The sequence below is a fragment of the Gadus morhua genome, chromosome 11 (assembly GCF_902167405.1).
Source record: "Gadus morhua chromosome 11, gadMor3.0, whole genome shotgun sequence".
NCBI lineage: Eukaryota > Metazoa > Chordata > Actinopteri > Gadiformes > Gadidae > Gadus > Gadus morhua.
Window position 1 is genome coordinate 14,985,870 of NC_044058.1, and position 15,231 is coordinate 15,001,100.

Consider the following 15,231-nt stretch of genomic DNA (forward strand, 5'->3'; position numbering starts at 1 on the left):
CAGATAGTTGTTTTGTTTTGTTTATAATGAAAACAAAACAAATGCTTAGACTTTTCTAATGTCTACGCAGATCTGGGGACTGAGAGTAGAAGGCGAGGTTACGGTGGTCTGAATATCTCAGTTATCAAATATATTCCCTCAAAACTTTAGTTGAGGCAATGGCAGCCATCATCAGATTTGCCAAATATGGGATGACCGAATTATAATTTGTTAGTTTTGGATATTCACACATTATATTCAAACATTATTTCATCGCATTTTCGATGATTATTTTGCATTTGTATTTTCCTTAAATGTGCTTGTGTTTTTCGAATTTGTAAAACGATTTGGAATATTCCGCTTGTAATACAAGTCTAGGCAACCCTAGTTTTTCCTTCAAGCATTGTTACGCCTTTTTCTGAAAACCTGGCAGCAGCAGCCGTTCTGAAAACGACGACCAGCCGACTAAGTAGCAACTACAAAGTGTTATTAGTGACACACACCAATACACAGCATGAGGGGCACCTAATACAGGATGGCTTGGCTGTATTTACCAAGGACCCTGAGAGGAAGACAGAGGCAGGATCGAGCAATATAAATTTGTAAGCATAAAAATAAAATCCCATATCCTGCCTAGCCAATGTTCGTCAGGCCAAACCAACTAGGCTTCCCACATCATCTTTCGTAGACAACGTAAATAATAAGGTTGGAATATGTGAATAGGACTTTTTTTATTCTTTTACAAATTATGTACATATAGTGCTCTAGGATAGTACACTGTTTATATTAGGTAGGAGATAGACAGTATCATCTTAGAAGGAAAGGGAGGTGGACTACATCTTCTGGAGTGGCTGCCAACATTTCCCCGGTAGCCCCGTATCAAAGATGCATTCTGATTAATATGGTCTCCACTGCCAATGTCGTACAACATTGCCTTTCAATATCCCAATTATTAATGCAAAATAAGTCTGATATACAAGACATGTGTATTGGAAAGGACAAGGATATAGTTTGATAAAAGACCCCAGTACGCTGAAGTATTTTGGTCCACATGCTAAAAAGCTGAACAGGAGGTGATTGAATGTAAGTGAATGGGAATTGCATAAATGCTGGGAATGATGCAGTAAAGATAACTTAGGGAGCAAGACAAACGGCAGTGCATGTTGTATTACCAGGCATTTTAATTTAAATATGGCTTTGTTCCACGTCAGTAGGCATTCTGTATTGCTTCGGGCATTTCAACACAGCTTAGCTTACCACTAAATAAGCTATTTTTAACAGTCTTGTGCGTCTGTGTGCATGGATGGATGTGCATGTGCATATGTGTGTTGGTGTGTGTGTGTGTGTGTGTGTGTGTGTGTGGTGTGTGTGTGTGTGTGTGTGTGTGTGTGTTGTGTGTGTGTGTGTGTGTGGGTGTGTGTGTGTGGTGCTGTGTTGTGGTGTGGGTGCGTGTGTGTGTGTGGCTGCGTACGTGTGGTGTGCACTCCAAATGCATTTCAGCTGATGAGTGTGAGTCCTGTGGGAAAACATGTAAGGAATTTAAATCAGTTACAAGTCAATATTTTGCAGCATGTGCAGAAGTTAGCTTGACCTCAGCTTCTCTCGTCTGAGTAGTTTTCCTTTCCTCAACGCCGGACGACAAAGTATGATTTACTTTTTGCTGCACCCACAGGAGGGTAAGAAGACATAGAAGTCATCTGTCCATTTTGGAACAGCAACATCATAACTCAGATAAAAATAACATTTTTAACCAGACACACTTAACCCACTGTGTGGAGTAGGTTGTTCAATCTAGAGCATGGATCGCTTTATTTTAGGGAAAACAATCAAGCCATTAAGGGGATCTATTGTTAAGATTCAGGAGTGTCAAACAGAGAGAGAAGAGAGAGAGGAAGAGAGAGGAGAGAGAGAGAAGACGAGAGAGATGAGAGAGAGAGAGAGAGAGGAGAAGAGGAAGATTTGATAAAGAAGAGCATTGGCCATAATGACTTATTTGGAATAATATTTGGCCCAAAGCAGTTAATTGAAAAATATAAAACACGATACAGTAAGTTGGGAGCCGTAATGGAAAACGATTTGATAGATGATCAATGATCCATGGCATAGTAGTTCATGATTTTTTATAGTTTATGGCAAAGAAAGAAAATGCGCTGAAAGTGACAAAGATTGTGCATTGTTCTTGGATCCTGGCAGAAAAGTGTTTGCTGTGTGTTCAGCAGAAAAAGCGCCTTTTCTACTGCACTCAATGGCATTGACAGGCCAGCGTCTGGATCGATGCAGCCTCAATCAGACCTTTACAGAGCAGGACCAGACCAGAGGGCTGAGGGGGTTCATTGTAATTGTGGGGGACAGCAACTCTCACCACACGCACGACGGTCCTCTGAGCTGATATTGGTTAAGGAACGGAGCTAGTCGAAAAGGTGCACGTCAGGGGATACATGAATCAACTGCTTATTGTTCAAACACATCCTCAAAAGATGATTTTGAGGACATCCTGGAAAACACAGGTATATGTGAGTGGAAGTGAGTGGAAGAAGGTTATTAGGTGCTTTTAACAACATAGGCTTCAAATTCATGCCAGCCGCCTTGCAAGTGTGGTGTGATGATTAGGACAAAGATGGATTGAAGAAGGTTGTTAAAAGCTAGTTCCCCGACCAGTGCGATGCTATTATGCTAAATGCAGACTGCCCAAATGAACAGGCAGAGCAGAGGAGAGCTCATACTTTCCATATAGCAAACAAAGGGTAGTGGGGGAACAATAGATCACAGCTCCATTTACACCGCCATAGCATGCACCCTAAAAGCTCTAGGAGTTGGTCTGTCTCATGCTTCTAAATAATCTCCGTATTATACATGAGTAGCTATGATGTTTCAACTACAGCAGCATCAATAGCTGCAGCATCCCTTTTAATCTAATTTGACTCCGAATGACTACAGGGATGTCAGTGTGTTTTCCAACAAACAAAGACATATGGTGAATATAATGTGTACACAATTGCTAACTCACTCTGGGGACACAGAATTCAAGTGTGACTGGTGCTGTCTGTCTTAGTCATGGTTGAAAGGGCTGAAACAGAACTGTGTGTGTGTAAATGTGCAGGTGGGTGGGTGTGCGTGTGTGCGTGTGTGCATGTGTGTTCGTCTGACTATGTGTTTTTGTGTGGGTGTGTGTTTGTGTGAGTGAGTGCGTGGGGTGGCTAAGGAGGGTCTTGGGGGAAAGAGATCTTTAGTGGAGACAGTATTAGATATGCTCCTGTAAACTCCTATTTGTAAGACAAAACACTCAATGTTGCGCAATCTGCTCAATTGGGAAACATGTATTGGTGCAGCAGAAATCAGTCGAGTAAAGATGGCTGAATGCTCAGGAAAACAATGCATGCACACACGCTCACGCTCGCATTCACACATACCGATGTAGACCTCCAATAGAGAGACATTAACACAAATATTTGCATTATTCAAGGGATATAATCTGCAGCCCTTAAATATCTTCGACAATTTGCCAGGGTAATGCTATGATGTATTTGCGTGTGGAGGCGACTAACATTGCCGGTATTTTATAAATCATAGCACATAATCACAACTTGTTATTGTCACACTTGTGTGCCTCTTAAATTTGAGACACACAGAGCTAGGGGAAGACATGTTCAATGGGAGCATAAACATAGATACCGTGTCAATGGCTACTGACATTGACAAATAGCATCACACTTCTAGGCATATGGCTGAAAGTGAAGCACTATCGGTGCAGCGTAGGCACTTTCTCCCCTCTTTCTGCTGCGTTTTAAAACACCATGACATCGGACATCTGTTTGAGTGCAGAAAAAACTGAGAGGTCTTTTGAAAAAGGGTTACAAAGGGAAAAAGACGCCCACGGGACTGGGCTTGAAACACAAGGCGTACACAGTCAACTCATAGACACAAGTACGTACCACACACACACACACACACACAACCACACACACACACACACACACACACACACACACACACACACACACACACACAGACACACACACACACACACACACACACACACACAAAGACACATACATGGACAGACACACAGACAGCAAACAGCATTTATGACGATGGTGCTCAGTAATCTTTACTTTTATCCATTATGGAGGAGACAAGGATAGATAAATAGATAGACAGACAGATAAATATTGATAGATATAAGACAGATAAGCAGATAGATGCATATACATATACAGTAGATAGATTGAGATCCAAACAGACATAGACCAAACATACAGATAGAGAGATAGATAGCAAGACAGATATAATATATGTAATATATATGTAAAATATATGAATATAGATACAGATAGCCAAATGGACCATGCAGACAGACAGATGGACCATGCAGAAAGACAGACAGACAGACAGACAGACAGACAGACAGACAGACAGACAGACAGACAGACAGACAGACAGACAGACAGACAGACAGACAGACAGACAGACAGACAGACAGACAGATCCAGAGAGATACAAGAGATCCAGAAAGTAGATACCCTGGGGTATCGTTGGAGATTCCATCTACTGCATCTCAACCCTTAACGACTTGAAGAAGCTGATTGTGTCACACACACACTCACACACAAGCGCATCAACACACACACACACACACAAACACACACACCACACACACACACACACACACACACACACCACACACGCACACACACACACACACACACACACACACACACACACACACACACACACACACACACACAACACATGCGCATCAACACACACACACACACACACACACACACACACACACACACACACACACACACACACACACCACACACATTTGTATCTACACTACACACGCAGGCCTATTCAACCTTTGAAGGAAAGAGTCTCGCTCTATGAGCATGAAGAGAAGCCAGATGTCAACACCCCATGCAGGCCACCATCTCCACAGAACAGAACAGGCCATCTCTCTTTAATGCCTTCCCTCTTAGCTTTCCAACTCCATTCTCTCTCTCTCTCTCTCTCCTCTCTCTCTCTCCTCTCTCTCCTCTCTCTCTCTCTCTCTCTCTCTCGTCATGCACCTTTATACTCTCCCGAGGACGCTGCGGAGCCTACAGTTCCCTATAGGTAGAGCACCGTCGTTCAACGATGCATAGGACCACCCGGTACCGAGCTGGGCTATGATGGGCCATCTGTACACCAAACTCAATTAAAAGCAATTTCATCCTCCCGACACTCCTCTCTCTCTCTCTCTCTCTCTCTCTCTCTCTCTCTCTCTCTCTCTCTCTCTCTCTCTCTCTCTCTTCTCTCTCTCTCTCCTCTCTCTCTCTCTCTCTCTCTCTCTCTCTCTCTCTCTCTCTCTCTCTCACTCACTCCCTGTGGGTAGCACTAGCAAACCTAGGCAGGAGGTGGTAGGCCTGGGGGCCAGGGAGATATAAACCTGATGCTTATCAGGCTACAGAGCCCACCATCAGCTACACAGCAATCATAGCAGTCTCTTTCTCCCTGTCTATTTATCTCTCTCTCTCTCACTCCCTTTCACTATCCTCTCTTTCTCTCTCTATCTCCCTTGCTCTCTTATGCTGTCTTTCTCTCTCTCTCTCTCTCTCTCTCTCTCTCTCTCTCTCTCTCTCTCTCTACCTCTCCATCTCTCTCTACTAGTGCTACCCCTCTTTGATGCCGAGATATGATTTGCTGAGAGCAGAGAGGAGCAGTTGAGTAGTAGAGTGCATCGATTCAGCGTCTGCCCATTTTTCTCTCTCTCTCTCTCTCTCTCTCTCTCTCTCTCTCTCTCTCTCTCTCTCTCTCTCTCTCTCTCTCTCTCTCTCTCTCTCTCTCTCTCTCTCTCTCTCTCTCTCTCTCTCTCTCTCTCTCTCTCTCTCTCAGTCTCTGTCTCCCTCCTCTCACTAGTTCTCTGTGTCTCTCTATTTCTCCCTCTGCGATCACAAGCCCACTGCTAGACATCCAGGTAATAAAAGCCCAAATGTTCCTCCCCTCACACATCGCGTCTCCCTCGACGAGGGCAAAACCAATAAAGCGCCCGGCTTAATAACAGCTGCTGAGCGCAGGCGAACATGGGAGTGATGCACCGCGGGGCTCGGTGGGCTTGGGCCGGGCAGGGGCGTAGGCGTAGGGCGTCCACATTGGCAGTAGGTTTCCTCTGAACTTTTTGGAAGACAAAATTCAGCAGTTGATTCAGAATATAATGGAGTACGCGGTAAGGCTCTCAGGCTTTCTGTGTTACTTTCAAATATTTGTTCCCCAGTGGGACATATCCCCTGCATGACTAATCTATGCCTGATCATCTGAGGGGTATTGGTGGTGGTGGTGGTGAACTCATAACAATGCTGTATCTGGAATGGATTATATATCTGCAGTGATAACCATAAGATAATAAGATAAATACATATCTTTGATAAGACTAAAGTGTGAAAAATGATAAAGATGCCAAGGCGTTGATGGAGAGACGTTTAGGCGTGACGCTACAACCAAGAAGGAAATAGGAGGGAATGTGTTTTACAAACGCAGGGTTGAGGTTTGTAAAACATGGTCCTCTCGTCTCGTTCTTCAAGGTCTCTTCCTCCTCCTCCTCCTCCTCCTCCTCCAATTTTCCTCACTTCCGTTCATTTTTTCCTTTCTCTCCTTCTGGTATTCTGTCACATCTACTTGAAGCTCAGGCCCTGGCATTTCCCACACGGGTCCCACAAGCTGCCGACCGCCATGTCAACCGTCTGGTCTCCTGCCCTGTCACCATGGCGACTGAGTATCTGTTCCCTGCTACGTGTACTTTAAATCTTTCCCCTTTGCCCCGCCTCTACCCTCCAGACTTTCCTTCTCATCTCAGTTCCTCACAGCACACATCTCCAGCTTCAAGATTCAAGAGTTATATTTGAGAAATGCACCGTTAAATCCAGCTTGGCTAATAAGAGTATAAATGTAAGAGTATGAAATATCTACATTTCAGAATCTATGCATTAAAATAGATAAAAGAGAAAAAGGACAGAAAGTGCCCCTTACCGGCGAAGATGCACAGGTAACCAAATGGTGTCTTTATTTTGGTAAAGGGTCAATATTAACAGGGTTAATAAGACATGTTCCGTTCATACTGCCATGGTGCCTTCTCTCTGTAAGACACCAGGGTTCCTCAGTCCGTCTCTCCTCTTCAGCTCACGCGTGCTGACACCTCTGCGGGTATATCCTGGCGGACAGGGCATCCCCGCCGCTCACTCGCTCACACGCACACACTCGCTCCATCAGGACATTGACTTAAACAGGAACACATCAGCCCCCTCTATTGATCATCATAATACATTATCACTATGGCAACCGCATCACCGGAGGAAAGAGGTGGATGGTGGCTCCGAGGGGATAGGGTAGGGGTGTGGGCAGGCAGACGATGGAGAGAGGGAGAGAGTGAGCAAGAGAGAGAGAGCGAGAGAGTGGACATGCTCCCCTTCGCTGAATAAGATTGAGCACCGGTATAAAACCTTGATCTGGTTGCAGAGAGAAAAGAGAGAGAAAAAGGGGAGATAAGAGTCTAGGGTCTGGCGTTGAAGAAATATTGTCGTCGTCTCCCCTGCCCACCACACACACCCATTTGCTGGCTTAAATGCATATCATAGTCATACTGTACTGAAATGTTTCAGAATTTAAGGTAAAGAGTGCATTTATGCTTAAATGCTTGCATGGTTTGTGCCGATTGAATGTCTGATATGTAGTAATAGATTTGTATTATGCCTAATGTTACAGACTGGATGTAAGAACGGCATCATGTTGTGCAGCCATTTACAGCATAACAAGAGCCTTCCAGTGATATGACATACCCCTTTCACAGGCCTGGACCAACCCCAGCAAGCCTGGAAAAGCCTATTTGTTGTTGGGGGGGGGGATGAACCATCCGGATGAACCATCCGGGCCCTCGAAAGAGAACCGTACCCCATTAGGACCTCCGCTGACGCACACATACATAATACATGGAGGCCTGACCTAAAAGCCCACAGCCCATTAGCGGAGCAGGCTGGTGTGGACGATAGGAGAGACAGAGAGACACTGAGAGCGAGAGAGAGAGAGAGAGAGAGAGAGAGAGAGAGAGAGAGAGAGAGAGAGAGAGAGAGAGAGAGAGAGAGAGAGTGGGCTGATACAATAAAGAGCTGCAATGGAACTGACGGCCTGGTTTTGGGTGGTCATGAGTTATCATCTAGTGTTCAGACAGCATGTCAATCACCTGCCAGGACCAAGCAGTATAGTATAAAGGCGTACACCACCTTATAGTATAATGATAGAGATTTGTTTTTGTAACCCACCACGCTCAACCATTCCAGCAATACTGACTAAAATCCAAATACATACTGTACGGAAGACATGTAGCTATCTAACACTATACTGTAGACTCTGTGAAAGCAAACCTTTAATAAGAGCCATAGTAACAAAGGACATTAACAGTACTAGTTCTCAGTCTCAGAACGGGTCCTGCTTACACAATGCTTTCAGGGGGAGTATTGATTGGATTCACTTTAATCAGTAAGATGTGATGATTGCTGGATCATGGCTTCCAGGCAAAACCAAAAAAGCTGAGATCCCATCTTCTCAACCCCTTACACACAGACACATGCACACACACACACCTTACACGCAAGCACACACACATTCATGCACACACACACACACACACACACATACACACCTACATACACACGCACGCACACACACATACACGCTATCACACTCAGCCCTGTAATGTGAGGTGGCAGAGAGCCCAGCAAACATTGTAAATTATTTCTAAAGGCGAAGAAAGGAGGAAATGTGTGTGTGTATGTGTATGTGTATGTCTGTGTGTGTGTGTGTGTGTGTGTGTGTGTGTGTGTGTGTGTGTGTGTGTGTGGTGTGTTGTGTGTGTGTGTGTGTGTGTGTGTGTGTGTGTGTGTGTGTGTGTGTGTGTGTGCGTGCGTGCGTGCGTGCGTGCGTGCGTGCGTGTGTGTGTGTGTGCGTGTTTATGTGTCAGTGTCGGTGTGTGTGTGTGGGGGGGGGAGGTGGGCAACCAAGGCTAAGGGAGAAAAAGAAAGACCCAGAGTCCCGGGGGAAAGCGGTCGTAGGGCTTCCTCTTTAACAGGGGAGTTACAACTACTCCTTCTGTCCAGCCCCCCCCCCAAACCCCAGCCTCCTGCTTACTTAGGGAGGGAGGTGGGGTGGGACTTTAATGGCAAAGTTGGAACCCCTTCTGCAGTCTGCATAGAGTGTCCAGCAGCCATGGCTGACCAGTCTACCTGACTCTTCTCCATGGAGAAATAAGGCATTTAGCAGGCTATTCATGAGGGGCTCTAATGCATCCTACTGGGATCCACCTCCCTTCTCTGGACTGTCTCCCTCATCCTCCTACTCCTACTCCTCATCTGTCCCTCTCATTTCTCTTGCTGCTGTCATTCCATTAAAGACAAATATATGATCTATGTCATTCAAATATACAATTAAAAATAGAAAATTCAACTTCCCCATCTGAATAAACTCTCAATTGCCCTAATAGCTAATTTCTACCTTCTGGGTCGTCCCACTGATAATAGTATCACCTTATGTCTTATGAGTGTGTCTGTATTAGTGTGGGCGAGTTGATTTCAGAACAGCCCTATTACGGAATACCTCTTCTGTTTTCTGTTATGCGCGAGGGTGCATCATCATCATCATCATCACCATCCTCCTCCTCCTCCTCATCATCATCATCATCCTCATCGGCAGCAGAAGCAGCCGCACACATTCTGCAGCAACGGTGCGTCCGGGATACACACACGTAGACTACTCTCGTGCACGCACAGTCACGCCTCGAGTCGGCATTACCGGAATCCTTCTGGCTGCTTTAACCACCAACACGACACACAGTAGCGAGCCAGCCGTCCTCGGAGCACCGTGTGCTGCGCTGCCAGGAAATATCTGCAGCGGGAGGCAGCGCTAGTGTAGCTTGTTATTACGCAGGCTGCTGGTTGCTGATCGATAGGCGAAACCACCTCTCCTCAAATGCTCGTTTGACATACCAAGCGGGAAAAGCCCTCCGTAAATCAGCCCTTCTATCCCCCCGGAAAAAAAAGAAAACGGATATCACTCACCCGATGTTGCTCAAAGCCTGCTCGAATAGTTCCGTTTGCAAAATGTTCTGGGGCGTTGAAAGAGCCCCATTAAAATGAGACAAAACCGAGCTACAGAACTGACGCAATGTATCAAACTGCATTTTTTTCGCTCGTTTCTCTCCGGTTTTCTCGATCCTCTGGTTAATGACCCGTTCCGCTCACCGACAATACATCCACCTGCGCTCGCTCCGGACCCCCGTCTCTCCAGGGGCGCGTTCAGATCAAAAGACGCCAATCAAGTCCCATATTTTTCCTGCTCTTGGTCAAAACTGTCCTCGGTAGCGACGCATTGTACGCTAAATTCTCCAGTCATAATGCTCCGAACTTGAACCGACAGACGTACGGTGCCGGTGCTCGGGAGCTTTCCCCGTTCTGTACAAAAGCCTCTTCTTGGTGGAGGTGAAGCAGTAGCAGCAGCAGCAGCAGCGAGCAGGAAAAGGGCAGCGATGCATCCTATCCGCAGCCGACATTGCTGCCTCGCGTTCAACTCATAGTCCTCCTTGTCAGAACACACACACGCACAAGCGAGCACAATATAAGCTAATATTCGTTCGCTGCCATATCTGCCGCTCTCGAGCCCCTTCTCATAGCCTCTTTGGTACGCGCGCAGCGGATAGCCCACAATACATGGGCGAGCAGAGTTGCTGTCGTCAGGGCTTTCTCCCTCATATCTGGCTCCAGACCATCAGCCCTCATAAGTAATAAAGGAGGAGGACAAGGCATCCTAATACCTCGCGTAGACCGTCTGTAAACAGGGCTGGGCACGGGAACTTGAATAGATAATCATACAATTCATCCGATTGTATGATACTTAATAGCTTGTGAATATTTAAAATTGGCCTAAATCTTGGATATGTGAAGTATAGGACCTGTGGTTCTATTTGGCAGACCGTTTTCTTTTTTATACAGGGTATGCAAAATCTTGAATCTTGTAATTAGAATCTTGTAATTTGTGTTCTAAAAGGGCAAACAAACAACCCCCGTGAAATTAAATATGAGATATAACACAAGCAAAATGTGTCCTGTTTGATTGATTGGAGATTAAAACGCTAAAGACGTAGTTCGGAGACTTAAGATTCACTACATTATCAAATCGAATCCTATGATGTCTTTGCAAGATACTACCTGTTCCCAAATCATCAGCTGTTGTCTTACTTTCTGTGACTAGTCCCTTACTAATGTCCTATCTTCAAAAGCATCCACCCTGGAACATATGCAATAACACTACTGCAATAAGATAAACCAGGGCTGGCTATACGTTACCTGGGGCCACCGTGGTCTGTATGCCAGACTAAATACATTCAAAACATCTGCATTGTTTAGAAAACCCACCGGAGACTAATCATTTTCTATGGAGAACATCTGCGTCTCATCCGACTCGCCCACAGCACATCCGTCCCAGCAAAGCTGTGCGTGTTCATTCAAGAGAACACCTCTGAGGCCAAGACAAATTAGAGGCCTTCTAAACTTATTTCTCCTTATAAATAGACTGTCGGGCGCCTTTTTTTCCTTCTCCTCCTGCATCCATTTGGCGGGTGTGGGGGGGGGGGGGGGGGAGATTGGGAGGGGAGATCGAGGAGTTAATTTAAACATTGTGTAAGATTGATGAAAGTGGGGGTTTTTGGTGCCTATGAACTCGACGCAGTTCTATTTACGGCCTCTTCCTGCTATCCATCACCTGTGACCAACGCTTGGATATTTCAAAACCACCGTTTCGTGTTGTGTCAACGACATCATAGGCGTTGCCAAGGCCTGAATCGTCCGCCCGTACCATCCAGCATTTCTCTGAAGTCGTGCACTTAATTAATTAATATGCAGCAGAGAGAGCTGAGAGAGCAGGGAGAGAGAAAGAGAGAGAGAGAGAGAGAGAGAGAGAGAGAGAGAGAGAGAGAGAGAGAGAGAGAGAGAGAGAGAGAGAGAGAGAGAGAGAGAGAGAGAGAGAGAGAAAGAGAGAGAGAGAGAGCAGAAAGAGAGAGAGTGAGAGAGAAAGAGAGAAAGAGAGAGAGGGAGAGAGAGAGAGAGAGAGAGAGAGAGAGAGAGAGAGAGAACGCAGAAAGAGAGCTGAGAGAGCAGAGAGAGCAGAAAGAGAGAGAGTGAGAGAGAAAGAGAGAGAGAGAGAGAGAGAGAGAGAGAGAGAGAGAGAGAGAGAGAGAGAGAGAGAGAGAGAGAGAGAGAGAGAGAGAGAGAGAGAGACAGAGAGAGAGAGAGAGAGAGAGAGAGAGAGAGAGAGAGAGAGAGAGAGAGAGAGACAGAGAGACAGAGACAGAGAAACAGAGTGTGCGAGAGAGAGAGCAGAGAGAGTGTGACCGAACGAGAGTGAGAGAGAGAGAGGGCTGAAGCTCAAGAGTCTGATCGGATTGTGTGAATTTCAATTTGTCTGATCATCAGAAAAAAATAAAAAGAAAACTATTACGGAATACATTTTTTAATAATTAATGGTGGACACCATATGCATAGCCTCAAATTGCAAGGATGCAATGTTGCTGGTTTGATTGATAATTCTAAAGTATTACATAAAAACAAAAAGAGACTGTCTGGTAATTGCCCAATGGTGCTACCGTACATTATTCTGTGAACAGAGCAACACAATACAAGAGAACAGTCAAGTCAGGCCTGAAATGGATCATTGTTAGTGTATATTAGACTTAACAGCAGTTCTAGTCCTACACACTTCAAATCCTTCCACCTTTATGCCAACAAAATGAAGCAATGATGGACACTGCAATTACCACAGTCTCTAATGACTAGTGTGTTCAAAGCCATTGTGGAGGTTAGCATGTGCAGGGCTGTTTTGTTCCTATTTAAGAGAAAGCGACAAGGAGGAAAAGTCCTGTCAGGTACACCCATGCAAGGTCAGCAACAGAGGGGGAGCGAGACAAGGGTAAGAAAGGCTGGTGTACAAAAGTAAAACGCCTTCTTTTCTCTCCTAATCAAACAACAGCAGTGTGCTCCAAGTTCAGTATTTGTGTATATCTGAGGGAAAACATTGTGAATATATCCCTCAAGTCATTCTCTTGCACTACAACATACACACACACACGCGCGTGTGCGCAGGCCAAAACGCCTCTGCGCCCGTCAGGAAGCAACATTTGGTGTGGGCACAGATCCCCGGCTGAGAGGACCGGACATCTGGTAATTGCCAGACCACTTGCTGGGTTCTGACCCCGGGGTTGAACAGGATCTGATATCCCGGGCCAGGCCGCGACAACGGAACACAGAGAAATAGGGGACCGGAGTGTGTGAGACAGGGTGTGTTATTCCTGCGTCTAACGTATTTGCTGTGCATGGGACGAAGGACATGGCCCTATGTCGATCGCTGGTCGCGGTTCATCTCACATGCGTCCTTTGTTGTTTGCAAAGATGCGCTGATGGGCCACGTGGCCTCCAAACGTATGCCTGCTACTGTTAGGACGGACTAAACGAGGGCTGCATGAGCAGGAAGTGTAAAAGGCTGAAATGGCACACCGCCTGCGATTTGTGTGGCAAAGCAACTGTGTAGCTGCTGTGTGTGTCTGTATGTAAGCGTTTCTTCCTCCCAGCGGTGGAGGGAGAAGATAGGGAGCGGAGGGTGGATGGGTGTGTTGGGTGGTGGTTGTGCAAGAGAGAGAGGAGGGTGACGGTAGAGAGAGAGAGAGGGAGGGGGGGGGGGGGGTGGGTGGGGGAGAAGAGAGAAGGAGATCAAGAAGCCACCGTGTGGATGTTAAAAGCAACTACATTTTTTCACACCAGCAGCACTGAGGAGCAGAGAAGTGGAGCTGGGATTCACAAGTATGCAGTGTACTTGTTATCAGTTGCTGCATCCCAGAATGTTCTACTTAGAGAAGCCATTTAGCATATGCACTGACACACAGGCCGTCACTGAGTCTGTCTGATAACGGCTCCCAAGAAGAACTGGGTGTTCTGCACTGCGAAATGGACCCTGTACACGCTTGTTTTATCAACAATGAGTTAGGTCTCACTCAAGGCTTCTAGTACAAGCGAAAAGTGTGCATTGTCCGTGTGTGTGTGTGTGTCTGTGTGCTTGTGTGTGTCACAAGAACAACGACCAATATGTGCTGGTATTTGTCCCAGTGCATGCACATGTGCACATCAGTATATCCCTGTCTCTTTATAGGACCTTGACACTCAATGTACAGAGTTTAAGTGGGACATTGACTGTCTACGCCACTACTGCAGTCCTTTGTGTCGTTCTTTGCTCCCTGCCCTTACACTACTGGTTCCAAATCAGTTCTTACACACAGGTAGGTCATTGTGACTACAAACTCTGCAGAATCCGTTTCCCTTTGGAGATTCAGTTACATCCTGGCAAACAGTTCAGTCAAATTTAAACAATGACGACGAAAAAAAGCAAACTCCCACAGGCTCATAGTTTTATGCCGTGGCGGCCATTTGTGTAAGCTTTCTTTGCAGGAAGAATATCGGCGGAAATCAGCATGGAATTCTTCCGTTCTTCCATTTTTCTACACCCGGATTGAACGGACACAGGCAGGAAAATAAAACTTGACTGACCTGTCGATGAGCAGGTCGCCCGACCCGGAGTACCTCGACGTGGTTCCGTTGTCGAGGGAGGACTGCCGAGGCAGGAGCCCTCCGCGGGGTCGGCCCCTTTGGGACGCCGGTAACGTGGAGGTGTCCCCTGGAGCTCCCTGGTGGTAGGGGTAGAGGGACGGATCCTGCAGCCTGGCCTTCTTACCCTGCGGCCCGCCCTCAAACGCCTGCCCAGGGCCCGGCCCGTAGAACCACGCCCCCGACTTGGTGAGGATTTCTTGTTGTTTTCGGCACAAGTTGCATACCCACATGACCTGCGGCAGGGGGAGGACACATTCAGCGGTTTGCAGTGGCAGTGAACAGGGAGGACATTTTGTCTTAGGGTGACTTACGATGGGCTGTGATGAAAATGGTGTCCTGTACATTTCCACCATGTGACTTAAGATAGTATATAAACCACCGTGAGACATGTTTAGTGAGGCCGTCGACAATTCACGCTGAGATGGGATGATGGTTTACACATACAGTAGCCTTGTAGACCGTTGGAAATGTAACCGTTTCCTTTTTTTTGGTATTATTCCTTTCAATTTATTTTGTCTGTGAGCTCATTTAGGAGAGAACCAGAGCAACCTAACATCCCCTAAAATGTAATCCTTAT

General features: G+C 46.2%; 1 protein-coding gene across 20 annotated transcripts in view; it reads right to left on the reverse strand.

Moving 5' to 3' along the window:
• The window catches only part of rims2a (regulating synaptic membrane exocytosis 2a), a 133,579-nt gene that overhangs the window by 83,551 nt on the left and 34,797 nt on the right, over window positions 1-15,231 (reverse strand). For 17 of the 20 annotated variants that reach the window (XM_030370096.1, XM_030370095.1, XM_030370094.1 and 14 more), the window contains one exon: window positions 14,595-14,887. In XM_030370096.1, the coding sequence (XP_030225956.1) occupies window positions 14,595-14,887 (293 nt within the window). Of the gene's footprint in view, window positions 1-10,064; window positions 10,788-14,594; window positions 14,888-15,231 lie in introns of those variants that run through there. The other 3 variants (XM_030370109.1, XM_030370110.1, XM_030370106.1) reach the window with 2 other exon arrangements.